A 26,583-nucleotide genomic window follows, 5' to 3' on the forward strand; every position below is an offset into this window, starting at 1 on the left:
GGTTCTCACAGCCCAGGGCCATGGTTTGTGGGCCTCACACTGACTCCCTCTTGCAGCCCTCTTGGCAGGGATTGAACCCCTAAATCCCTCATCGGGGTGCCAGAGCTCTGGAAGTCCCGCAGCAAGAAGCCTTTTTCCCTTTGTGTGACCACCGGCCTGTCCCAGAGTCAGGATCCAGACAAGGGGCTCCAGCGTGGGTTACTCTGTGGGCAGCTTTCTGGAGCCCCCTCCTCCGCTGCTCCAGCCCCTCCCCAGCACCTGTTGAGGGCTGGCTGCTGCCTTTCACTTGCTAATTCTCTGTCTGCTGCTGGGCAACTTCCAGGAGAGGCTGGGTGGCCTCAGGGAGCGCCTTCACCAGCTCCGACTAGAAACCCACAGCCTATGGGCATTTCTTAGCTCTTGGGAACTGAGAGGTATGTTCCCTTGGAATCTGTGTGCTCCCTTCCCTGCCTTAGCTGCTGCCCCTCCAAACCTCAGTGGCCACCATGTGTCTCCTCCTTGTTCTTTATGTCACCCCTTTCCTGCAGGTTCCTCGTCCCATTTCCCTTTATCTGGGACTCTTATCTAATCCCAGAAATCGCTGAAATGTGAGGGGTCCACCTGTACTTCTAAGAATTGTTAGATTATTTAGGGGCACCAGGATAATAGACTGCACTGTTTCTAACTCCCCAAGTCCTCAGCTCACATGAGGGCCGTAGCATGAGGCAGCCTGGTGCCAGGTAAAAGAGCATCGCTCCTGGTCTTCCTGAACTTCCCGCTTCTCCAAGGTGTTGCCAGCTCTTTGTTGCCTTTAGACGCCCTCCTCTGGTCATGGAGGGGACCTCGGGATCCCTGACTTTGAAATGGGGCTTCTCTGTTGGACAGTGCAGGCTCTCTGGGGATATTATCCTTTGGTGGCTCTGACAGAAAACCAGAGGCCACACTTTATATGGACATCGAGGTAATCACCAGTAAATGCTTGACCTGCTCTGTCCGAACTCCTCTCACACATCTGTAAGTTGAGCAGATTTGCAGATTAAGCAGACCTCTTCCTTCTTTTTAAATGACTTGCTTTCTGTTTTGCTGCTGCGGCTTCTGATATCTCCTCCTAGCATGTATTCCTGCTGTTGTCCTATTTGTCACTTACTGACAGGCCGCTCTTCCTGTAACTGATGCCCCAGCTGCTGTAGCGGGTTATTTGAATGTCCCATCCACAGGGACAAGACAGGGAGGGTGTCTGACCAGCACTCCACTGTGCCCACTGAAACTGGGTTTAGCTTTGTTGCTTTTCAGTCTGCAGCCAGTTTCCCTGCCATGCTGCGAGCAGTTGCACTGAAACCACCCTGGAGGCTATGGGGCGGCTTCTGAGTGCTCCTTAGGCTGAGAGCCAGTCCTGTCCCTCATGGTCCCCTAACCTGGTGAAGGAGTGGAGCGAAGGGCAGTGGGCGCCGGGCCTTGGGGGTCTCTGTGCAGAACAAGTAGAAACAGAGGAATGGATACCTGAGAACCTACAGGGGTGTGTGTGATCCTGGGTGGGACAGGCAGACATCACAGCCAGGGGGGTGGTGTTTTCCCGGTTAGCAGAATGTGCCCCTGGAAGAAAAGAAAAGGCTACCTGGTTAGAGAGATCTTTTTGAGGTTTTTCTTCTCTCTCTCAAGATGAGCATGTGAATTATAATTTGTGAGCCTGAGGGGGCAGCTGGTGGTAGAAAAAAAGAACGTCGGTGTCTGACAGCTTGGATTGTCCATGTACTGAATCTCTGTGTGGCCTGGGACAGTCTGCCCCCACTTTGTGAATGCCTCTGGTCTCCTCTGTGAATTGAGGCTCCACCATAGTGTAAAGTCACAGTGCTGATGGGAAGAACCCTCAAGAGAGGAAGGCAGGGTAACGCCTGAAGCCAGGCTGAATCAGCTGTCTTTGGAAACGCTGAGTTCCCTGTGACTGAGGCTCGGGCGGATGCCACCGTTTTCCCCGGAGGGTGGGAGACGAGGGAGGGGACATCTGATGGATGGAAAGATGGGAGACATACCGGATGTTGCCATGTGCCCCCTTTGGACCCATGCCATAGGACTGCAGATTTTTAGAGCTTATATCTTTAAAATTGTTGTGATGTAATCAAATTGAAAAGCTTTGGGGGTTCATGGGGCTGAGACTTGATGCCACGCAGAATTCCTCAAGGCAGGGCCCTGATAGCTTTCGTACAAAGAGCATTCTAAAGAGAGCCATCAGTCCAGGCCTCCAGGAGACTTGGCGTATCTGCAGGCAGTATGGGAAGAATGGTCTGAGGGCACTCTCTCGGGGACTGCGACCCAGAAATCACGATGCACTGGGCACAGGGGTCAGAGTCTGAAGGTACACGGTGGTAGGAGCAGAGGCCGGAAAGGTGGGCTGGGATAGATTGATGGGTGCAGGAAGGGTAGAACATAGAGTTGGGACTGGGCCTTGGGTTCAGGACCCCCTTCTGGAGAAGGGAGAGTTGATACTCTGAGCCTGGGTGGAGCCCAGGATCTCTCAGGCACTCAGACGGGAGAGGCGGCCCACTTGTTAGAGAAGGAAGGAGATTCCTAGTCCCGGAGACGAGCAGTCTAGGGGCAGTGGGGCACAAGATTCAGGATAGTGTCCTCACACTGAGGTCCTGGGTGACCTGGCCAGCCATGTTCCTGTGTTTGCTCCATAGCCATAGGGCGACGCCTGCTTTCTGTGACTTAGGTAAACATAGAGGCTGTACAGTTGCCACATAAGGCCGTCAGAACCTTAAGGTGACCAAATTTTGTTGGCTGATGATTAAATATCTGTGGGGTGAATCCTATTAAATGTTTAGTACTTCTCAGTTTTCAAAATACAACTTTGGCAGCAAAAAGAAAGTTACATGGGCCATGATATATCAGCAGGACAGGACCCAAAAGTTACATGGGCCATGATATATCAGCAGGACAGGACCCAGGATCCCAGCCTCTGCACTACTGTCGGGGCTGCCAGAGAAGGGAAATCCTTTTCCCGAAGCACTGGCACCTCCCCTTTTCCACCTCTGGGCCCCAGACAGCAGTTGGTTTTGTGGGATATGTCTGTTGACATTTACTGTGTTAGAAAATTTGAAAATTTTGGCCAGGCGCAGTGACTCACACCTGTAATCCCAGCACTTTAGGAGGCCAAGGTGGGCAGATCACATGAGGCCAGGAGTTCGAGACCAGCCTGAGCAACAATGGCAAAACCCCGTTGCTACAAAAAAATACAAAAAAGTAGCTGGCTGTGGTGGCGCACTTCTGTAATCCCAGCTACTCGGGAAGCTGAGGCGCAAGCATCACTTGAACCCAGGAGACAGAGGTTGCAGTGAGCTGAGATCACGCCAGATCGCGCCACTGCACTCCAGCCTGGGCGACAGAGCAAGACTCTGTCTCAGAATAAAGAAAAAAAATTTCAGCCTGGGCAACAGAGCAAAACTGTCTCTACTAAAAATCCAAAAAAATTGCAGAGTGATGGCGCACACTTGTAGTCCCAGCTATTCGGAAGGCTAAGGTGGGAGAATCACCTGGGCCTGGGAGGCAGAGGCTGCAGTCAGCTGAGATGGCACCACTATACTCCAGGCTGAACAACCTGAGTTGAGACCCTGTCTGAAAAAAAAAGAAAAAAACCTATTTATTAACTCATTTAAAGATGACTATAATAGACCTGTGACATATTAACATAAATAACTTTTTATTAAAAATGTATTTTGCAAATCTCTTTAACATTCAGCTTACTAAGAAGGCAGCTGCTAGGTTCCCGTGGCTGTGTCTGTGTCCATCCTCATGCATTCGTTGTGAGGGTTTGAAGCATGGTGAAGAAGAGGTTAGAGAGTGGAGGGGTGTTTCCATAGGCTTTTCGGATCATTGTGCATTTCCTCCTGTAATGAGAAACCAAAATCCAGAGTGGCGAGTCGCTACCGGTGAGTTGGCCCTTAGACTCTGAAACCTCGTCATTGAGCTTTTTGTACGTGGTTACGTTAAAATCCATGGGACTCTTGCACTTTGAACAGAAAAACCTATTTTTACAATTAACTTTTAATTTTAGAATAGTCTTAGATTCACAGAGAAGACTTTGCAAGATCAGTCCTGCAAACCCCACCCCGGTCTCCACATTGTTAACAGACTACAGAACATGTGTCACAAGTAGTGAGCCAGGGTCCACCAAGTTCATACTTTATTCTGATTTCCTCAGTTTTTTCCAGTTGTCCTTTTTCCCTTAGGTTATATTTAGTCCTTGCGTCTCCTTAGATTCCTGGACTATGACAGTTTCTCGGACTTTCTTTGTTTTGGGTGACCTTGTCAGTTTTGAGGAGCAGAGGTCAAGTGTTCTGTAGAGCGTCCCTGCATTGGGATTTGTCAGATGCTTTTCTCACAGGCAGGTGATTGATTTGGGGGAGGAAGACCACAGAGGGTGAAGTGCTCTTCTCGTCACATTGTATCAAAGGTACTGCTGGGCTTGACTGAACGGTCATCTGGGTGAGGTGCCATTTGTCAGGTTTTCCTACTGTAAAGTTACTCTCCCCGCCCTCCCCCCCCTCCACCCTTTCCATACTGTCCTCTTTGGAAGGAAGTTACTATGTATGGCCCACTCTTTTTTTTTTGAGATGGAGTCTCAGTGTGTCACCTAGGCTGGAGTGCAATGGCATGATCTCGGCTCACTGCAACCTCTGCCTCCCGGGTTCTAGTGATTCTCCTGCCTCAGCCTTGTGAGTAGCTGGGACTACAGGAACTTTAGAGACAGGGTTGTTCACCAAGTTGGCCAGATTCTGGTCTCAAACTCCTGGCCTCCCATGATCCACCCGCCTCAGCTCCCAAAGTGCTGGGATTCCAGGTGTGAGCCACCATGCCTGGCCACACAGCCCACTCTTGAGGGATGGGGACTCATGCTCACCTCTTCAAAGGTGAACTGTCTGCATAAATTCTTTGGGATTCTTCTGCCTGACAGTATTATCTTTTTCCCTGAACGACATTTTACTCACCTATGAGTTTGTAATACCATTGAACGTTGGAAAATAGTAGTTTACTGAGTTATAGAAACATTTCAGATACACGTATCATCATTTAGTGTCACAAAATCAGATTTGTCAATGTCACCACCTATCCGTTGGGAAGTTATTGAGCTCACAGCAGGTAGCAAATATAAGTTTTCCAAAGTTCAGAGTTTTGATTATTGGAAGCTCGTACTTTATCACTGGTACCAGATACCCTCGGGTGTTTTTCATGAAGCACCAGGCTTTGCATGAACGCTCTTGTGTGTGCTTCTCTTCATGGCGCCATTCCACTGCAGTATGCAGCAGCAGGGCTTCATCCTGTTGTACTTTGTCATGGGATACCACAGAGGCGCTGGTCAGAGGTGAGGTTTAATCGCATTTCATGACTGCCCCCTGAGGTGAGTGGTGTCCCCTTCTGCAGATGAAGAAACTTGGCCTCATTGAGGTTTGGTGAATGGGCCAGTCCCCCCAGTACCTGCAGAAGTGTACCCAGCCCCTCAGTGGTCCTCGTGGGTCACCCGCGGCCACTCTGCGCAGAGCAACTGGAGCAGGTCTGATTGGGGTGTGGGTGTACCTAGCTGGCTAGGAAGACAGGTGCAAGTGATGGTGATCTAGCCACTTGTGATGCAGATGTTTGAAAGAGGGGCAGGAGGTTTCCAGACACAGCCAGCACTTTCCATTCATTGAGAAAGTTTGTGGTCGTTTCAGAAGCAGTGTGTGTTTCATCTTTGTGGCTTTCATGCACACAGGTGACTTCTCTCTCCCTGTGTGTTGGTGGGGAAGCTGGCATCTCTCCCAGGAGATGCCTTTCAGTTCATTTGCTGTAGGGAGTCCTTCCTCCACCCTACTTGAGGAGTTCTCACCATGTTTCCTCCCTGGAGGAAGGTGGGCCTGGCATGGTGCAGGGACCAGTGTCAGGAGGGGTGCTGTGGTCAGTGGCCAGGGTTTCCCCTCCTCTTTGTCCTTTACTCTCCCCACACCAGGCCCTGGGGAGCCTGGATTCCTGAGCACCACAACCCCATCCCACCCCTTCCAGCAGGCGTTGGCCCACTTACAGTGCGAGTGTCCACCACCACTGAGTTTTGTTTCTTTTCTTTTTTAAAAGACAGGGTCTTGCTCTGTCTCCCAGTCTGGAACGCAGTGGTACAATCATAACTCACTGTAGTCTCCGGCTCCTGGGCTCGAGTGATCCTCCTGCCTCAGTCTCTTGAGTAGCTGGGACTACAGGTGCTTGCCATCATGCCCAGCTTTTTTATTTTTTAGAGACAGGGTCTCACTGTGTTGCCCAGGCTACTCTTGAACTCCAAGGCTCAGGTCATCCTCTCACTCAGCCTCCCAAAGCACTGGGATTGTAGGCATGAACCATCGCACCTGGCCATGTTTTGTTTCTGACCATCCCCTGACTCGTCTTGTAATTTGGGTACGTTATCATTTCTTGATAGAGTCTGAGGGCCACATCTGTGTCCTCACACTGCCCCCTCCTTCGCACCTCAGGGACTTAGCTTGTGGATGCTACTGGCTGTCCAGGATCCTTCAGCCATAAATAAAAGTTCACTATTCCAAAAATGACATAGTGGGGCTCAGTGGCTCACACCTGTAGTTACAGCACTTTGGGAGGCTGAGGTGGAAGGATCACCTGATCCCAAAAGTTCAAGACCAAGCCTGGGCAATACATAGTGGTTCCCATGTCTACCAATAAACAAACAGATTAATTCGCTTGGTGTGGGGACTCATGCATATAGTCCCAGCAACTCAGGAGGCTGAGGTGGGAGGATCACTTGAGCCCAGGAGGTCAAGGCTATAGTGAGCCGTGATTGTACCACTGCACTCCAGCCTGGGTTATAGAGTGAGACCCTGTCCCAAAAAAAATAAAATATGACCGAGCACGGTGGCTCATGCCTGTATCTGAGCACTTTGGGAGGCCGAGGTGGGCAGATCCCTTGAGCCCAGTAGTTTGAGACCAGCCTGGCCAACATGGTGAAACCCTGTCGCTACTAAAAATACAAAAATTAGCCAGGTGTGGTGGTGGGCACCTGTAGTCCCATTTACTTGGGAGGCTGAGGCAGGAGAATCACTTGAACCCGGGAGGCAGAGTTTGCAGTGAGCCAAGATCACGTCACTGCACTCCAGCCTGGGCAATAGAGGGAGACTCTTGTCTCAAAATAAAGATATTTGATGACCTGAATTAGGAGCTGCCAGTCACATGGGGCCCATACTCTCCAACCCCACATCTCTTCTTTTGGGTTCCCCCGAGATCCTGGCACAGTGAGGGGTCCACACAGGAGCTCAGGTGCCGTAGGAGCCCAGGTTGTCTGCAGGTCCTGCTGTGTGACCTTAGGAAGTCATGTGGCCCTCCCTTGAGATTGTCCCCTAGACTGGGAACTGGGGGTGATGATGGAGCCTGTGGAGAGGATTATGTGGAAGGGTGAATTTTCGTGGTTGGCCTAGGAGTGGCCATCATAAAGGCCCAGCAGATGTTTGCTTGGTTTTCCAAACCTGAAAAGTTAGCCTTTCAGTTATTCGATTGTAGTCATTTCCAATGCATGTGTCTTCCTGTATTTCTAAGCAGAGCATGCTGAATTTGATGTGGCCTCCCTGGTGGTGTCAGCTGCTGGCAAGGTCAGGCTGCAGTGGCCTTCGTGGGCGGGTGGAGGCTGCTGGCCCACATGAGCATGGTATTAGGGTCTCCTGGGCTTGTCTCTACCACCCTCAGCCAAGCCATTCTGCACGCCCCCAAGACTGGCCCCTGTCGCACTGAGGTCCTCTGGGCCTCCCTGGCTGGGCCCTTTGACTTTAGGGGCTGTTGCATTCCTAGAAGGCGTTCTGGCAGTGTGGGCTGGCCGCCTCCTGGCTGTGCTGATGCTGGGGGCGGGCACTGCATGGGGCTCCTCTGCTCTGGCTGGGGACCTGGGACTGCTCCCTTCTGTACTGAGGAAAGGAGAGTGGGCAGGGATGGGCTCACAGGTCTTGGCCAGCCACACAGACACTCTCTCTCTTTTTCCTGAGCTCTTTAGCCAGCGCTGTGGCAGGGCTCACCATAATGGAGTCCCAGAGCGGTCGTTGGACCTAAAGTCTCCAGGAAGAATGATGGCTGGGTTTCAAAAATCCCATCTTAGCCGCTCACCTCCACGGCCTCTGTGGCAGAGAAGCAGAATGTGTTCTGTCTTCCTGGGCCCCACAAAGCAGGCCCCGGGCTTTTCTCTAACATCCCAGCCAAGAGTAGCTCAAGTTACGGGGCGGGAGGAGTGTGATGGATGCTAAGAAAGGAGTTGAGGGATCCGCAGAGGGGCTGCGGCTGGCAAGAAGCGGGTGGGGGTGGGGTGGCTCGGAAGGACACCAGACAACCCCCAGGAGTTCTTCAGTTTTTTTTGTTTGTTTTTGTTTGTTTGTTTGTTTGAGACGGAGGAGCTAGGTCGCCCAGCATGGAGTGCAGTAGTGTGATCTCAGCTCACTGCAAGCTCCGCCTCCCAGGTTCATGCCATTCTCCTGCCTCAGCCTCCCGAGCAGCTGGGACTGCAGGTGCCCGCCACCATGCCTAGCTATTTTTTTTTTTTTTTTGTATTTTTAGTAGAGACAGGGTTTCACCGTGTTAGCCAGGATGGTCTCGATCTCCTGACCTCGTGATCCGCCTGTCTTGGCTTCCCAAAGTGCTGGGATTACAGGCGTGAGCCACCGCGCCTGGCCTAGTTCTTCAGTTTTGGGGCACTGCCTGTGTCTGGACAACAGAGCTCCCTTTCTATCAATTGAGTGAGTGAACACCACCCCTTGTGAAAGGAAGGAGAACTGTGTGGGGTCCCAGTGAGCAGCGCCCACCCCCAGGTTGCAGTGAATGCTACCAGAATTGTATGTCAGCACACCCACTACACAGGGGCCTGCCACACAAGATATTGCCGGGACTGGCCTGGGCAACATAGCGAGATTCCACCTGTACAAAAACTTTAAAAACGCAGCGAGCCACAATCATACCACCGTGCTCCAGCCTAGGCAACAGAGTGAGAGACCCTGTTTCAATACCAAAAATTGAAAACTGAAAAAAGTTAGCCAGGCGTGGTGGTGTGTGCCTGTGGTCCCGGCAGCTTGGGAGGCTGAGGTGGGAGGATCACTGGAGTCCAGGAGTTCCAGGCAACAGTGAACTATGATTGCACCACTGCACTCCGGCCTGACAGAGTGAGACCCTGTCTCTAAAAAAAAAAAGTTGCTCAGTGGTAGGACTAACTTGGGGAACTGATGATAACACTGTCCTTTTTCTCTGTCATAGGATTTTTCTGGGAGTGTTTCTTGAAGGCAGGTAGAGAGACTGAATGAAGCATGAGGAATTGCTTTCTGGCTTGACTCACTTCACTCCAGGTGCTGCCTGAAGCTGAGGTGCCTCCCGGCCTGCAGACTTTCTCCTCCTTTTCCATGGGACCCTCTTCACCCCCTTCCATTGTTGGGCGGCTCTGGTCTCCCACCTGACCTTCCTAGAGCTGTTCTCATCTTGAGTCTGCAGCTGTCCGGGGGGCCTCTGTGTAGGCTGCTGCTGGTCCCTCTTGTTGGGGGGAGCTTTAAGGCTCCGCGGGTAGTTACTTGGGTAAACCCTTTCTTTCCCCCTTCTCTTTCCCTGCTTTGTCCCAGGGTAGCATCTGAGGGAGGAAGTGGAGTTACAGTGATATGGGTTAGCTCCCCAGGGGACAGGCTGGGCCATAGGCTCCATTAGCTTAGTGGTTTAAAGCAGTGAGATATTGACGTTTTTCAGTCTGTCGGTTCTGCTGGTTGGCTGGTCCCGCCCAGCTGGGCACTGCTGGTGGGGCTCTCTGGTCTTTGCAGTTGCATGTCAGCTGAGCTGGGTGTCCCCAGTGGTTTCATCGCTCACATGTGATGGCCAAAACAGCTGGGACTGGCTGGACCAGTCCCTGTGCCTGTCTCCATCTCCCCCGTGTAGCGGAGGCTAGCGTGGGCCTCTGACCCCATGGTGGTTTGGGGCAGTCAGACCTCAGCTCTCCTAGAGCAAGCATTCCGAGGGCTTAGGCAGAAGCTGCAAGGCTTCTGTGACTTCACCTCAAAAGGCTGCCACGTCACTTCCTCTGCATTCTGTAGTTTGGGAATTGAGCCATAAAACCAGCCCAGGTCCAGTACTACGGGGCCTATGAATAGATGCAGCCAGAGCCTACAGCCTCCTCAAGACTACGGAGATGGGTCGGGGGGTCTTGCAGAGTCTGGTCCGGTGTCCAGGGTTTGTCAGCCATAAGTATTAGGGCTCCTTTTTCATATCCACAAAAGCACTTGGATTCAAAGAATAGGAGTTTGGCTTCCAGGGTCTGTTACTTTACAAAGACACATGAAGACACACAATTCAGAAATCCTTGTGAGTGGGTTTCCCTTTCCTCCAGCAGCACAACATCTGTGTGCACGAGGGAGGCAGCTGCCCACCGTGCAAGGGGGTCCATCAGTCCGCGGCATGGCTCCTCCTGAACTCACAGCCCCCACCCTGGAACCTCCACCAAGGCAAGAGGAGGAGGTGGGTGCTCCCCAGCCTTGCCAGGCCCCCAGCAGACCCAGTCTGCCCTTGGGGAGTTTGTGAATGTTCAGGTGTCACATTTCAGGACCTGTTTACTGAGATTGTCTGCTCTGTACCGGGCTCCCACTCTCTCCTCAGAAAGCGATCAGGTCAGGCACATGTTTCAAGTTTACTCGTTGCTGTCGCTCCCATCTGGGAGCTGCAAGGCCGAGGCAAGGCGGCCTATTTGCTGCCCTTATCTTCCCAGTGTTGGGGACCCCAGGAAGTACTTTCCTCTAAGGCCCTACAATCCGAAAGAAAATCACTCCTGCGTGCTCCTAGCCCCTTCAAGGTTGCATCCTGTCAGAGCATCCGTCGGGCTTCGGGAGTCCGTGGTGCTGCTGCCATCTGGGTTTTTGGGGCTGCTGCATGTGGGCGGCTGGCTCTGAAGAGGCAGCTTGTGATCTGACAGCGGGATGCTTCCACCTCACCAAATGACAGCCCTGGGGGCAGCTCCCGGCAAACAACTCCATTTCTTTCTCCGAGGTGGGAATGGACCTGATGCAGGGAACCCAGGCTGTTGGGACAGACGTCTCTCTCCATCCTAGGGGCATGCAGGGTGGCTATGAGTGCTCTCAAGGAAGGTCACTGTTCCCGAGGCCTGAGCTCTCAGAGCATTTTCAGATTAGCAGGGCTGCCTGATCCCCCTGCACCCAGCCGGCTGTCTTAGGTGCCCGAGCCTCCTCAGCACTGAGGTCTCACCTCACCAGGCAGCCCTGAGAGTCTGCGGGACAGGGATTCCTCTGCCCTGCCATGCAGGAGCCATGGAGAGGGAAGTGTCACTTGCAAGAGGCAGAACCAGGTGAGACCCAGGTGTCTTCTGACTCACTGGGTGAGGGCTCTCTCCACAGCCTGACTTGCCTGCTGCTGTTTGAAGTCCAAGGCTGGGCAGGGGTGGCCAGTGAGCTCCAGGCCGCAGCTTGCTAAAGGAGCTACTCCACAGGGAGTGTGCGGGTTCAGGGCTCAGCACCCTCACACGATGGGCTCAGCCAGCCTCTTCCCCCATCCCCAGCCATCATGGACTTAGGAGGAGATTCCTGGCTCTGAGGACATGGGGGCTTGCCCCCTTCTCTGGGGCTGTGGTATCACCCCAAGGCTGGATACCCCCTTGCCCTTTGTTCATCTGGTCACCCTGGGGGCACCCTGTCCCTCGTTGGGAGCTGAGGCTGTGCCACAGAATGAGGCCATAGGTCCCTGGGTGCTGTGCCGGTGCCACACCCACCTGAAGGAGGTCATGATGGCCCCCAGCTCAGGGTGCAGGAACCTGCTTGTCAGACAGGTGCTGACATGTCACCCTGCAAGGCAGGGGGAGGGAGGGCTCATCTTCACAGGGGTGGGGTGGGGTGCGGTGCAGGGAACCAAAGGCACTTAGACAGGCTTGCTGGGCCGAGGGTGGGTGGGCCAGTCACTGGGCTGTTGGGGGGCTAAGGAACAGAAACCCACCAGCCAGCCCCTCTTGGGAGGCTTCCTGAGGCATGTTGAAGAGGGATGTTCTGTAGACAGAACACGGCCATGCCGGGCCATGTCTGTGGGCCAGGCCCCAGGAGGGCGGGGGATGTTAACAGCTTGATTCATGTCGGGTAGGGCCTGGTGAGCCCAAGAGTGTTTGCACAAGGGACAAGTGGGCTGGCAGGACTGGTGTTGGCTCTAGCAAAGCCCTCATCCCACCTTTACACACAGCCAGCAGTCCACTCTGCTAGGCCTGAAAGAGTTGAGGAGGAAAGCTTCTAGCGGGAAATGGTTATGTGGCTGGAGAAGGCATTGCTGGGCCCTGCCTGTCTTCCCCAAGCCAGCCTGGAGGAGGATTTCTTATCCTGAGGCCTCATTGGGCCACAGGTCATGGTCATCCCCAGCTTCCCTAGTGTGTGCAAGACTTGGGGGATCTTGCTGAAATACAGACTTTGATCAAGCAGGTCTGGGGCAAGGAGGACACGCTGCATTTATACAAGTTCCGGAGAAGCTGCCCTGCTGCTGTGGCTGTGACAGCGGTGGTCAGACATTCACGGGACCAGCCCCAAGCCCACCTACAGCCTCGCCCCCACCTGCCCCTTCCCTTTTGTGTCTGTCCTACCTGGTATACTGAACGCTAAGGATAGAGCCTCCTTTTATCCAGGGGTTCCTCCCCACTGCCTGCTGCAGCACCTACTTTTTAAATGAGCTCTCAGCAGATGTGAGTGAGGAATGAATGAATGAATGAATGAATGAATGAGGGAGAGGGGGATGAAGTGTGCCTTCCCTGCATACCAGGCAGGCCCATTCAGAGAACCACAAAGGTCCCAGCCTCCAAGGACGGCTCCTTCCCGGCGCTGGCTGAGGGAACACTAAATATTAACCACGTACTGGCTGCTGGTTGCTGGGCAGCTGAAAGCCGTAACCTTGTGCTGTGGAAGTGGGATCGTGTCTCGATTTAAGTTTATAATCCCGGCCTCTCCTCCAGGAAGTTCTATGGAAGTTCCTGGCAGGTAACAGAATTTCTGTGCTTGTGAGGTCAGGGCTGGTGCCAGCGGGTGGGGGAGTATGGGTGGTGCGTGGCAGGGAGCGGGTGAGACCATTTACGCTGATAACAGCCTGGCCTGCTTCCAGGGATTTTTGTAGGTCACATAAAATCTCTTGATCAGTGTGTTTTACATTAAGGCTTCTCAAGATGGGCAGGACGGGCTTATGGGATTTGTCCTGAAATACCACATCACTTCCAAATAAACTTGGTGCCTGGGACAGCCGCTGTAGAGTGAATGGCAGACGCTGTCCCTGGGCCACGATGCCATCCCTCCCAGCATGCTGGGCTAGGTTTCCACTGCTTTTATTTACTTCAGACAGTTTTCATAATTAAATTTTTCCCTGAAATAATGCCTACGATCATTTTGAGCCACATGCTTTTTTTCTGAATTAACTATTTTAAAAAGTCCTGAGACTCTTAAAGCCCCTCTCCTTTAAAAAGTGAGCTTAACAAAGTTTTTCATTTTAGAAACTTAAGAGGGGCCCGTGTGCGGTGTGTGTAGAGGTGACTGGAGCCTGTGGTGCAGCAACAGTCCCCTGTGGGCCGGCGCCACACAGGAAGTGCCTGCAGCTCCACAGCCCTGGGGTGAGCCTGGCGACTCCATTTTCTGACAGCACCTGAACCCTTACCTCCCTTCTCAAAATGAAGGCTGCGTGTCACAAACCGGTTGGAACTGGCCGTTGCCATGGTTTTCACGTTGGAAGGCACAGTTAAAGGGTCATGTGACCAAGGAGGGAAATGCCTTTGTCACATGACTTTTTGGTGGCCTGATTAGCATACAGGAAGTTCACTCCCTGCTGGCTGCTGGGATGCTGAGTGATCATTGATGGGTGGTGACATCATCTCTTGGATGAGTTATTGATTAGTCGCAAGCCAAGATGGGGCCAGGAAGCACTGTGGTCAGAGCAGCCCACTCAGGCAGCTTCAGCTACTAGGTGGTCTGGACCCTCCACCTGCCCTCTTCCCTCAGGCAGATTTGAATTTTATTAGACGTCTCACCTCTGGAAGAACCTCACTCCCTCAATAAGATGATAAGTGTTAAGTCCCTTAGAGCTTGGCTGTCATTTCATTTCAGCTCGTGCTGGCTCAGGAAGTGTGTCTGTAACTCTATACGGGATGCTGCCTTGGGTCCCCGCTACCCTGTTCACTTTGGAGCCCACCTGGGTAGAGGCCAGCCGCTGCAGCTCTGTGCTGGAGCCTTGGGACCACCTGCGTCTGAGGTGCTCAGTGTGTGTACACATCCAGGGAGCCTGGAATTAGAGCCCTGAGGTCACCTTGAAAGTCGATCTTGGGCGGCATGGGGCCGGCAGCAAGGAGAGACATGCTGGCGGTTTGCTAAGACCTGAGTGAGGTGTCCTGGGTTACTTTAGAAACAAGCTACACAGTTCTGGGCTTCAGAATGTGGGCTGATAACCCCTTGCCTGGGGGATTGTATACTTCAAAATTGTACCTTTCTGTCCATGCCCAGGTCTCTGGTGAGAACCTAGTTGATCAGGGCTAGGACCAGCGTTCAGGTACAGCCGCCACGTAGCTCTGGTGGGTGGAATTAGGAGGGACAAGAGGAGAGCAAGTAAAGTGGTTCCTGAGTCCGGCATCTGGTGAGTCCAGGGTAGCCTTGGTGAAGCCTTAGCCTCTGGTGCTCTGTGTCCACCATTCCCTGAGGATGCAGCTCCTGGGCTTGGAGGGGACCTCAGAGGTCCCGAGGGCTGCTAGAGCAGAGCCAGGTCCTTCATCCTAGCGACGCTCCTCAACCCTGCCGGGGTCTAATTATGAACTGGACCCAGGCAGAGTGAGAGCCCGGACAACTTTGAGCTGCAGCTCCCAGTTAACTTTGTCCGAGTTTGTTCCCTGGGTCACAGTGCCACCTAGAGGATGCGTTCTGTCCTTGGCTGGTTTTCCTGCTGACAAAAAACCGGACCTGATTCACTTGGATCAAAGTACAATGAGGCTGAGGTGGGCGGATCACCTGAGGTCAGGAGTTCAAGACCACCCTGGCCAACATGGTGAACCCCTGTCTCTACAAAAATACAAAAAAAAAAAAAAAAAAAAAATTAGCCGGGCGTGATGATGCATGCCTGTAATCACAGGTACTCAGGTGACTGAGGCAGGAGAATCACCTGAACCAGGGAGGTGGAGGTTGTAGTGAGCCAAGATTGCACCACGGCACTCCAGCCTGGGCAACAGAGCGAGACTGCATCTCAAAAAAAAAAAAAAAAAAAGTACAATGAACCCAGATCTTCAGGGACAGTTTGCCTTGTGCCGTCAGCAAATGGAGCTGCTTGGTTGGGAACGAGTGCTGTCTCTGGGACTTGCGTTGGGTCAGCAACACCACAGCAGGTGTTCAGCCTTGCACCTTCAGTAGTGTCAGCTGTACACATACATCCTACAGGATCATTCACAGGAAGGGGAAAATCAGACTGATGTGTTCCTGCCTGGGTCAAATGACGTGGGTGCCATGCGCACTTATCTTGGAGCCTGGCCCGCCGTTAGCACAGAATGAATATTTACTGTTTCCTGGTTCTGATGAATAACAGCAGCTCATCAGCCACACTCTTAGATATTTGTGACTGTATTTTGACAAAATAACAAAAAAGGAAAGCCTGCAAGTACTTCCCCGATTGTCCCCTGGTGCTTCTCAGCTGGTAGTGAGATGCTGTGGGCCGACAGTGAGAAGGGGAGGAACAGGCCTCAGGTCAAGTTCACAGGTAGAAGTGAGTTCCCCAGACCATGGCAAATTCATTAGAAAGAAAAAGGTGTGAGGGCTGGAATCATGATGAACTGTCTCATGATGCAATTTTGAGCTGGAACTTATGGAGTGGGCAGCAGGGTAACAGGCAGAATGATGTTGGCATCCACGTGGAGCTGGAGGCAGCCAGCCAGAAACCAGTCCATGAGTAGATCAGGCCGGTAGAGAGTCTCTGGTCTTTGAGAGAACTTGTGTCCTAGTCAGTTTCAAAACAGATAGTTGCTGCTGCCACGTGGGGCCCAAGAAGGGCCATCTAGCACTTGGTGCCACCTTGTGAGCAAGCTGGCAGCCTGTGGATACACCTCTTGGTCTTCTGGGGACAGGTTGGTTGCCAGGTGTGAGGGCTGTTGGCCTGCCTGGGTGGAGAGAGAAGAAAGTGGTTCACACAGGGAGCTGGGCTTCTCTTCAAGGGGTTTCCACCATGGGCACGGACTGCCGCTGGGGACGAGGCACACACATGCCATCAGACCCAGCATGCTCAAGCCCCCACAGTGGCTAACACTGAGCAGGACCCCAGGATCCAGAGCCGAGTGTTTACACAATCCGAGGCACACGGTAGAGGGAGCGGCATGTTTTCCAGAGTCACCATGTCACTCTCAGGGGCATATACACCCTCAGCCCTGGCAACATGGCGGAAGGCACTAAGAAGTCCCTACCATCAAGGTGCCCACCTGGGCACTGGGATTGGGTGCCCTATGACGTGTGGGTGAGAAGAAGGAGACAGCCCAGGTGCCGTGGGGTGGGGCTGGGGATGTGGAAGATGCAGGGCAGACAGCAGCCAGGGAGGTCTCACCTCCCTGCCATGTGTCCACAGGGGTGGGCACAGCTGTCAAGGGCACTCTGGTTACTACTGTCTCCACCCCACAGTGACATGAAATCCGAGAGGAGACCTCCCTCACCCGATGTGATTGTGCTGTCCGACAACGATCAGCCCTCGAGCCCGAGAGTGAATGGGCTGACCACGGTGGCCTTGAAGGAGACTAGCACCGAGGCCCTCATGGTGAGCCATGTGGTGGCACTGCCGCCAGAGCCCCACTGTGTCCTTCCCACTCATGGCGCCCTTGGGTGGAGCTAGTGACAGCAGGGCCTCTGCTTCCCACCAAGGACGCTCTCCCTCAACCCTGTTCCTCTCGCCCCTGCAGAAAAGCAGTCCTGAAGAACGAGAAAGGATGATCAAACAGCTGAAAGAAGAGTTGAGGTTAGAAGAAGCAAAACTCGTTTTGTTGAAAAAGTTGCGGCAGAGTCAGATACAAAAGGAAGCCACTGCCCAGAAGGTGCGTGCCTGTCTCCCCTCCTCGCTGGGCCAGCAGGAGCCTCTGGCCTTGCCTTGATCCCATCATCAATGTCAGGGGCCAGAAAGGTGAAAGGGCTTCCTTGAGGGAGTATAGGGCAAGGTCCCGCTCCCCCGTTTGTGGACTCCAGTGTGCATTTTGGATTTAGCTTAGAAGATGTTAAAGTGAATTTCAGTCTAGAGTAATCTGGATCTGAGGGTCTAAAGCTCACTTTTTTTTTTTTTTTTTTTTTTTTTTTTTTTTTTTTTTTTTTTTTGGAGATAGAATCTTGCTCTTTCGCCAGGCTGGAGTGCGGTGACACAAATCCTTGGCTTACTGCAACCTCTGTCTCCTGGGTTCAGGTGATTGGCCTGCCTTAGCCTCCTGAGTAGCTGGGACTACAGGCACATGCCACCACAGCCAGCTAATTCTTGTATTTTTAGTGGAGACGGGGTTTCACCATGTTGGCCAGGATGGTCTTGATCTCTTGACCTTGTGGTCCACCCTCATGGGCCTCCCAAAGTGCTGGGATTACAGGCATGAGCCACCGCGCCCGCCCTAAACCTCACTTGGACAACAGGTGTCAGGGAGTGGAGCACAGATGTCTGGTGCCACTGGAAGCATGTTTCTGGGTGAAGGGCTCTGTGCAGAAAGGCCGCCCGCACCGTGGGCGCAGGGGATGCCCCAGTCTCTACTGTCCTCCCTCCTGCTGTGTGCATCTCAGTCCCCTCCCAGCTGGACGCGTGCTGAGCTGCCATGGATCTCGGCCCCAACTCTCAGGAGGGTCCTGCTTCTGTTCCTTCTTCCCTGGAGCCTGAAGCTCACTGTTGCTCTGCTTCTAGATGCAGGTTAATGGGCAGCGAGGTTAAGTTTATTTTGTTGGGCTTTTTGAGTGCTCTGTTCTGGGAAACTCCTACCTTCCGAGTACTTTAGTAATTGCCTCAGTGAACCAGAAAGTAAGTGTGTCCTGGGCAGCAGGAGCTGAAGGAAGGACAGGACTCTCCCTGCTCTGGCTTGGGGGTTTGTTTTTTGAAACCCCGCCCCCCCGCACACCTCACAGCTACCCAATTAGCAAGTGGGTTGGAAAGAGCCCTGCCTGTTTCTTTTTTCTATTTCTTTGTCACTTGCCAAAAACTCATTGAGGGACACCAAGTCTGTCACTGACCCTTCTTTAGTGGAACATGCAGCTTTAAAAAGTGCCCAGAGTCACTGTTTTCTCACTGAGATTGATATCTCCCTGCCTGGGCCATGGGTCCTTTGCCTCAGCGGCACTGCCGCCATCAGCCATTCTGTCCCCTGGAAGGCACAAGTGGGTGCCAGGACACTGCATGGGTGTCAGGGAGTGGCCAAGAAGTGATGCCGAGAGTAGTGGGTGGGGCTGCTGGAAAATCTCTTCTAAGCCCATGTAGAAATTGTCACCTCCTGCCGCAGACAGGGTCACTTTCAGCCTTCAAGCAGAACTTCTGAGAGCCTGATGCCGTAGGGGAGGAAGACAGTCAGTCCTCGGTGGCAGCATTAAATCTTGGCGCCTCCATGTGGGGAGAGGGCCAGGTGGCCCCTCACCTCCTGGTGTCCTGCTCTCTTGCAGCCCACAGGTTCTGTCGGGAGTGCCGTGACCACCCCTCCCCCGCTTGTTCGGGGCACCCAGAACATTCCTGCTGGCAAGCCATCGCTCCAGGTCAGTGTCCCTGCTGTGTCTCAGTGGGTGCCCTGCCGGCACTGCTGCTGTCAAGAATAGGCTCCTTGGGCTCCCAAACAGCCCTGGTCCAGGTTCTGCAAGAGGTTGCCCTTTCCTTCGGAGTAGGCTGGAGTGAGGCCCTCCAGTCCACAGCCCAGGGGAAAAAGCATATATGCAAGAGGGCCTTCCAGTGAGTGCCTCTAGCAAGTCTGATCTCCCTTCATGTTGACTCTTCTGGCCAAGAGAGCCTTCTTCCAGGGCCTCCAGGTGAGGGGCAGAGTCTTTCTCCCAGCCATATGGCTGAGGTCGGAAGAGGCCCTCCTGCCCCTCCCTCTCAAACAGGCCTGAGCCCCCAACTTGCTCTAGGGGGTGACCATGCCCATCCTGCCATGGACCGGCCAGTGTCATGTGAGAATGAACTGCCATGCTGGTGGGACTCACTCAGGAGTGAGCCCAGGTTCGCACGGCTGTGGTTGGAGTCCTGGTCCTTGTTCCAGTGTTTAGAATCAGTAGTCATCTTTACTAATTTTGTGTTACACATTCGCCTTGTTAGTTTGTTTGAGACAGGGTCTTGCTCTGTAACCCAGGCTGGAGTGCAATGGCACGACCTCAGCTCACTGTTGCCTCTGCCTCCTAGACTTAAGCCATCCTTCTGCCTCAGCCTCCCAAGTAGCCAAGATTACAGGCGCACACCACCATGCCTGGGTAATTTTTCTGTTTTTTGTAGAGATGGGGTTTCACTGTTACTCAGGCTGTTCTCAAATCTCTGGGCTCAAGAGATCCACCCGCCTTGGCCTCCCAATGTGTTGGAATTACAGGCGTGAGCCACCACCCCCAGCCAGCTAGCTAGCTAAATCTTTTTTTTTTTGGTTCCGAGATGGAATCTTGCTCTGTCACCCAGGTTGGAGTGCAGTGGCGCGATCTCAGGTCGCTGCAACCTCCGCCTCCCAGGTTCAAGCAATTCTCCTGCCTCAGCCTCCTGAGTAGCTGGGACTACAGGCATGTGCCACCACGCCCAGCTAATTGTTGTATTTTTAGTAGAGATGGAGTTTCACCATGTTGGCCAGGCTGGTCTCAAACTCCTGACCTTGTGATCTGCCTACCTCGGCCTCACAGAGTGCTGGGATTACAGGCATGAGCCACTGCACCCATCCATAATTTTATTTTTTAACTTTTCTGCTACTTAAAAAAAACCAAACCAAAAAAACTTGTATGTACTTTCATAAAAGCAGTAAAACTGCTTGCTTTAAAAAAAAAAAAAAAAAGGGCGGGAGGGGTCCATGTAAATCTGGGTCTTGGTGTCGTTGGCAGACCTCTTCAGCTCGGATGCCTGGCAGTGTCATACCCCCGCCCCTGGTCCGAGGTGGGCAGCAGGCATCCTCGAAGCTGGGGCCACAGGCGAGCTCGCAGGTCGTCATGCCCCCACTCGTCAGGGGGGCCCAGGTAAGCAGAGCTGTGCACACTGGGGAGACCTGGCAGCCTCAGCAGTTGTCTACCTTGAAAGTAGGGCCCTTCCCAGTCCTTGGGGCCAAGGTGCCTGTGCCTTCCGGTCCCCCTCCATTGTTGATCTCAGTCAGATTTCTTGTTCTTCCCACCCTACCCCAATAGCAAATCCACAGCATTAGGCAACATTCCAGCACAGGGCCACCGCCCCTCCTCCTGGCCCCCCGGGCGTCGGTGCCCAGTGTGCAGATTCAGGGACAGAGGATCATCCAGCAGGGCCTCATCCGCGTCGCCAATGTTCCCAACACCAGCCTGCTCGTCAACATCCCACAGGTGAGGGCTGCGCCGCACCGGGTGAGGGAGAGTGTGTGTTCCACCTGTGACTGCTCCCCTTGGACCCAGGTTCTGGGTCACAGTAGTGTCTCCCCGGGCTGTGTGGCATGACCTGCCTTGCTCCCTCAGAGCCAGGCAGGGGCTTGGACTTGAGCTCCTAGGGGCAATAGGGCTGTGTGGGTCGTGGGCAGACTTGCTGTCCAGCACAGGTGGGCAGCTGCCGAGAGGGGCAGTGCACCGACCTGAGCTGAAGGTGGGGTCTGCTCATCAGCCCCATGGCCGAGGAAACAGCACATGGCACACAGCAGGTTTAGGGGGATAGTCGAGGCCCAGGAGAGGCCGGTGATGGGCCCGGAGATGCCTTGGGGTGCCCTGGAGCCCATGCCACCCTCCCAGCAGTGGCTTCTTTCGATCGCCTCCTCAGCAAATGTTCTCATGTCACCAGGCGCGCCTATTCTTAGCCACACGTCCCTTCACCTCTGTACAGAGCCTCTGAGATGGGGAGGGTCTGTCTCCACCCCCTGGAAGTAGGATGGGAAGAGCAGGACCAAGGGGCGGGCAGGCTGGAAACAGGCGCCTTGGCTGACAGATAAAATTACCGGGTCCGCAGGGGCTTTTGCTGCTGGGCGTGTTTGCTCTTTCTTCCTTCTTTGGCACGGTTTGTTCTTGCCTGCCTGCCCTCAGACAAGAGCGAGACTCTGAGCAGTGTCCCTGCCTGCTTTTGAAGGTCAGGTTCGAGTGTAGAGAAGATGGCTAGTCCTGGACTGACCCAGGCAGGTAGTTTCATACACCTGTGAACTTTTTTTTTTTTTGGAGACAGAGTCTTGCTCTGTTGCCCAGGCTGGATGGAGTACAGTGGTGTGATCAAATATCTTTATTTTGAAACAAGTGTCTTCCTCTTGCTCAGGCTGGAGTGCAGTGGTGCGATCTTGGCTCACTGCAGCCTCTACCTCCCAGGAGATACTCCTGCGTCAGCCTCCCAAGTAGCTGGGACTACAGGCGCCTGCCACCACGCGCGGCTAATTTTTTTGTATTTTTATTACAGGCAGGGTTTCACCGTGTTAGCCAGGATGGTCTCGATCTCCTGACCTTGTGATCCGCCTGCCTGGGCCTCCCAAAATGCTGGGATTACAGGCGTGAGCCACCACGCCCGGCCCCACCCGTGAACTTTTATCCAGTCCTTTCTGTTGTCTTTGTGCCCTGAGGGTGGGCACAGGCAGTCAGTGGCAGAGAAGGTGGTCTGCTCCTAGCAGGGCTTGGGGAGGCTGTGAGGGGAAGGAGTAGGGGAACTGGCTGGTCAGGGGTGACGGAGGCCTGAGTTTGGTCTCAGTTGCTGAGGGGCCAAAAAACTGGCAGGCTGGTCTCTGGGAGCCTTCGTTGTAGGGTGGGACCCTGGGAAGGCATCCTGGGCACCCTGCGCCCCACAGTGTGGCATTTGCAAGTCACTGGGTGTGTCCATTTTCTGGGGGTGGGGTGCACAGCTTTCCTCATATTTCCAGAGGGGTCCTCAGCCCCCAAAAGCTAAGAACATTGGCATGTGGTCAGTTCTGGGTTTCGGGGAGAGCCCCATCCAGCAGTTGTGGGGTTGGTGGAGATAGTCAAGGGTCTGCTTCTGGGATCCAGGCAGGACTGTGAAGTGGCACTGCAGCAGCGAGGACTAGGTGGAGGGGAAGGGGAAGAGGTTGGCCTAGGAGCTGCTTCCCCCATCACCCCATAAGAACTCAGGGACTACCTCAGACATTAGCATCCCAGGGGAGCACGTGCAGAGAGGCTCATGGGGGTGCTGCGATGAGCACTCTCATACCCTGTGAGAAGGCAGTAGGCCAGGCCGTAGCCAGAGGACAGTGGCCCTGCTGGGCAGGGTGGTGACCACCAGAAGCTGGTGACAGCCACGTGGGTGCCCTCACAATCACATGACGGAGCGCGGCAAATTATAGATTTTAAGTGTGTGCGGTGTATCTGGTAAACCTTTGCGTGTGTGTGCAGATGAGCAGTCGCCTCCTAGGGTGGCGTGTTTCTCGCAGCTCTCCCTGCTGCCCTGGCTTCTAAGAGCCTTTTACCATGGCTGGGTTCACTTTCGTAAGGATGCCATCATCAAGGGGACTGGTTAGTCAGTGCAGTTGAAGGGACCTCGGGCATGGGGGCGCTGGGGAACATTCCTCTGGGCAGGCACACAGAGCGCCCTAACTGAGTTCTTGTCTCCCAAAGCCCACCCCAGCATCACTGAAGGGGACGACAGCCACCTCCGCTCAGGCCAACTCCACCCCCACTAGCGTGGCCTCTGTGGTCACCTCTGCCGAGTCTCCAGCAAGCCGACAGGCAGCCGCCAAGCTGGCGCTGCGCAAACAGCTGGAGAAGACGCTACTCGAGATCCCCCCACCCAAGCCCCCAGCCCCAGAGATGAATTTCCTGCCCAGTGCCGCCAACAACGAGTTCATCTACCTGGTCGGCCTGGAGGAGGTGGTGCAGAACCTACTGGAGACACAAGGTGCGTGGCCTGGACCCAGTGAGGTTGCTTCTGCCTCTGGCCTCCAAGGGTGCCCCCTGGGTTCTTTCCAACACACAGCAGAGGCTGGGGCAGGGCTGCCTAGCCAGGAGGGTCTTGGGTAGGCTTGGCAGGAACACCATCAGTGCCACTGTGGAGTCTGGACACTGTCCTCTGGTTGGGGCCTCTGAGAGCCAGGCCCTGAGAGGCTCAGGGCCCAGGGGGACGGGCAGTAGTGGCCTCCATGATGTTGGCGTGTGGTGGAATACAGGTGAGGGTGCACATCTGTGGGAGACTGACGGGGTTGGCCTCCACAAAGGGCTCTCAAACCAGTGTGGGGTTATGACACACAGGCAGAACCTTCCAGAGCTTCGAGTGCTCCCAGCTTCTGAGGAGGGAGAGGGACAGCCCACCCCATTGCCCCCGCCTGGGCAGGCTCGCACAATCACCCTCTTCAGGGGCAGTGTGGAGTGCACCTTGTCCTGGGGGATTTAAGAATAAAAGGGCATCTGCAGGGTGATCAACACAGCATTGGAGATAGCCAGGTGGGTGGATCTGGGTGGGCGAATCGGCCCCCAGGGAGCCCCTGCTTCCTGGATGTGGAGACCAAGGATGTTTCTGCCCACAGGTTGAGGTAGGGGTGACACGAGTAGGCCAGGAGGCTGAGTCCTCTTCTGGTGACTACATCAGACCCTCAGAGCAGAGGAGTGGGCAGGACTGTGAGGGGCCCAGGGCAGGGGCAGTTTCCTCCTCAGGACATGTACCCCTCCTAAGAATGAACTGAGCACCTCAGCAGCCACAAAGCACTGGCTGGGTGACTTGCCTGTCACCCTTATTAACTCGTACATAACCTAGGGTGCCCACCACATCGAGGCAGGGCCTGGCATGGTCCTTGCTGGTTCTCAGTGGTGTCATGTCCAGCGGTGGGTGGGACAGGAGGCCGACGTTTTCTGAAGCTGTTCGGCCTTGGCTGGCCCTATGTCCACATGTCATTGGTGCCCAGTAGGCAGTTGCAGAACGAACAGACTGCGGCAACTGAGGCTCCAGCATCCCGGGCTGGGGGCGGCCAGGGCCCTGACTGTCATCCTGTCTCTCTGACTTGAGCCACGTGCTGTCTGCTTGCAGCGGGCAGGATGTCGGCTGCCACTGTGCTGTCCCGGGAGCCCTACATGTGTGCACAGTGCAAGACGGACTTCACGTGCCGCTGGCGGGAGGAGAAGAGCGGCGCCATCATGTGTGAGAACTGCATGACGACCAACCAGAAGAAGGCGCTCAAGGTGGAGCACACCAGCCGGCTGAAGGCCGCCTTCGTGAAGGCGCTGCAGCAGGAGCAGGAGATTGAGCAGCGGCTCCTGCAACAGGGTGCGGCCCCTGCACAGGCCAAGGCGGAGCCCGCCGCTGCCCCACACCCCGCGCTGAAGCAGGTGAGCCTGGCCTGCTGCCGGCAGCCCCAACCCTGGGAGGCAGAGGCCGTTCCACGATCCGCCCCACACCCTCACTGCGCCGCCTGATTGTTAACTGCGCGTCTAAATTGCAGTTAATGGTGGCGTTGGGCGGCGAAAACACTAATTTGCAGTGTCTTTAGATTTTGTAGCTCTCACTCGCAGGCTGCCGGCTGACAAGTACTGCTTGTCTCCAAGGACTTTTCTGAAAGCCACGTTGAGATACCAAAGGGGCGTTTGGAAGAAATGTTCTTGCTAAATTTGGAGAGGAACAAGTTTGAAATCAAGTTTTTTGTTCTCGTGTTGTTTTATTTTAATGTTTCTCCTTCCCACCCTCTGTAGACCCGAAGCTCCCTTTTGGCAATTTTTGTCTTCTTGGAAGTTCTTTGCAATTCACTAAACACATTTCCTCAAGATCCCCACGCGGCGCCTAAAGTCCCCGGGGGACGGGCCTGTCCTGTGGGGCTCCCCCTCGGTCACTCTGGGCCAGCCAGCGGACGGCACTGACTTCGCTTTTAACCCCCATTTGTGTAGGTCATAAAACCCCGGCGTAAGTTGGCGTTCCGCTCAGGAGAGGCCCGCGACTGGAGTAACGGGGCTGTGCTACAGGTCAGAACCGCGCCGGGCGCCGGGAGCCCCGCGCCCCCACCGCAGCTCGTGACCACGTCAGTCGCCGACTGTCACGCTGCCTCTTCTATCTGTCTCTCCCTCTGTTTCTGTTTCTCTCTCTCCCCTCCCCCACCCCTCTGTGTAACTTACCTGGTCTCCTGATTTTGGACTTTAGGGACCCCGTGTGGGTGGGAAGAGGTCAGCCAGAGCAAGGAGAGGCTGCGCTGAGTGTCTCGCCCGCTGCTGTCTTTTTCCCTGTGTGAGCCGTCGCCCCCCTCTCTCCACTGCAGGCCTCCAGCCAGCTTTCCCGGGGTTCGGCCACAACTCCCCGAGGTGTCCTGCACACCTTCAGTCCGTCACCAAAACTGCAGAACTCAGCCTCGGCCACAGCCCTGGTCAGCAGGACCGGCAGACATTCCGAGAGAACCGTGAGCTCCGGCAAGGGCAGCGCCACCTCCAACTGGAAGAAGACGCCCCTCAGCACAGGTGGGTGGCCTTTGCAGGACTCCCCAGGGGACCTACCCATTGCAGGGTCCACCCTTCCTTATCGTAAACAGAGGCACATGTGCACCCGGTAAACACAGGAAGTCCTGCTTCCCAGACCCGCTTCCCAAGCTCGACCTCCTCGGACTCTGGCTTTCTCTCCCGCCCCTAAGCAGGACACCCTGAAGAAGTGACAGCCGCAAGCAGATAGGAAATAGTAACTACCCTCACTCTCTGCACCCAGGCTCAGCCTTTGACCCGCAAAATGTGGGCCAGGCCTGGTTCAGAGGGTGCCCCCACAGCCATCCACATGGACTCTTGTCAGCACACACCCCTGTCTTGCCCGCTCAGGGTTCCCCATTTCTCTTTGTGCCGCAGTGAACATCCTTTTTTCTGTCATTGTGCCATCCATGCTGCGGTTGCACCGAGTGGTGCAGAGTAGAACAGTAATGCGGGGCAGGGGGTGCGCCCAGGGCAGGGGCCAGGCTCACCTAGGGCAGGTCGTGGAGGCCTTGCCGGAGACGGTGTTTGAAGAACAAGCAGTGGGGGTGAAGGCCCTCGAGTGGGCTCTCCTGAGTCAGCTGCGGCGCCACCGTCCCTGGCATGGTCCCGATGGCCTGTTTATTTTCTCACGTATGTGCTAACATTAGAACAAAAGTTTAATATTTATTGTGTCCACCAAAAATGGGGAAATAAAAGGTGGTCAGGAAGGGCCAAGTTATGGAGACGGGCACCCTCTGGGAGAGGAACCAAAGTGTCCCACATGCACCCTGAAGCCTGTGACCCTGCAGGTAGGAGAGGACAGTCAGTGAGACAGATCTTAGGCAGAGTGGGGGAGCCTGAGAGTCTGCTGAGCCTGCCGCTGTCCTAAGTGAGGGGCGTGCCCAGGTACCAGGCTCTGCAGGAGCAGTTCAGGAGAGGGCAGATGTGTGCCTTGCGTTGGCTACTTTGTGTGTTAATGAGAGACCCTTTCTGTAAGCATTAAAATTTGAGTTGGGCACAGTGGCTCGTGCCTATAATCCCAGTGCTTTGACAGGCCAAGGCAGGAGGATTGCTTGAGGCCTGGAGTTTGAGACCAGTCTAG

General features: G+C 54.5%; 1 protein-coding gene across 16 annotated transcripts in view; it reads left to right on the plus strand.

Moving 5' to 3' along the window:
- GATAD2A (GATA zinc finger domain containing 2A) overlaps positions 1-26,583 on the plus strand; it is a 123,028-nt gene that overhangs the window by 93,994 nt on the left and 2,451 nt on the right. For 8 of the 16 annotated variants that reach the window (XM_065535343.2, XM_065535347.2, XM_065535346.2 and 5 more), the window contains 9 exons: positions 16,623-16,755; positions 16,898-17,029; positions 18,615-18,704; positions 20,016-20,147; positions 20,313-20,480; positions 22,689-22,968; positions 24,091-24,389; positions 24,942-25,016; positions 25,307-25,502. In XM_065535343.2, coding sequence (XP_065391415.1) covers positions 16,623-16,755; positions 16,898-17,029; positions 18,615-18,704; positions 20,016-20,147; positions 20,313-20,480; positions 22,689-22,968; positions 24,091-24,389; positions 24,942-25,016; positions 25,307-25,502 — 1,505 coding nt within the window. The remainder of the gene's footprint in view (positions 1-16,622; positions 16,756-16,897; positions 17,030-18,614; positions 18,705-20,015; positions 20,148-20,312; positions 20,481-22,688; positions 22,969-24,090; positions 24,390-24,941; positions 25,017-25,306; positions 25,503-26,583) is intronic. The other 8 variants (XM_074026557.1, XM_074026562.1, XM_065535352.2 and 5 more) reach the window with 1 other exon arrangement.

This window comes from Macaca fascicularis, chromosome 19, assembly GCF_037993035.2.
Source record: "Macaca fascicularis isolate 582-1 chromosome 19, T2T-MFA8v1.1".
Taxonomy (NCBI): Eukaryota; Metazoa; Chordata; class Mammalia; order Primates; family Cercopithecidae; genus Macaca; species Macaca fascicularis.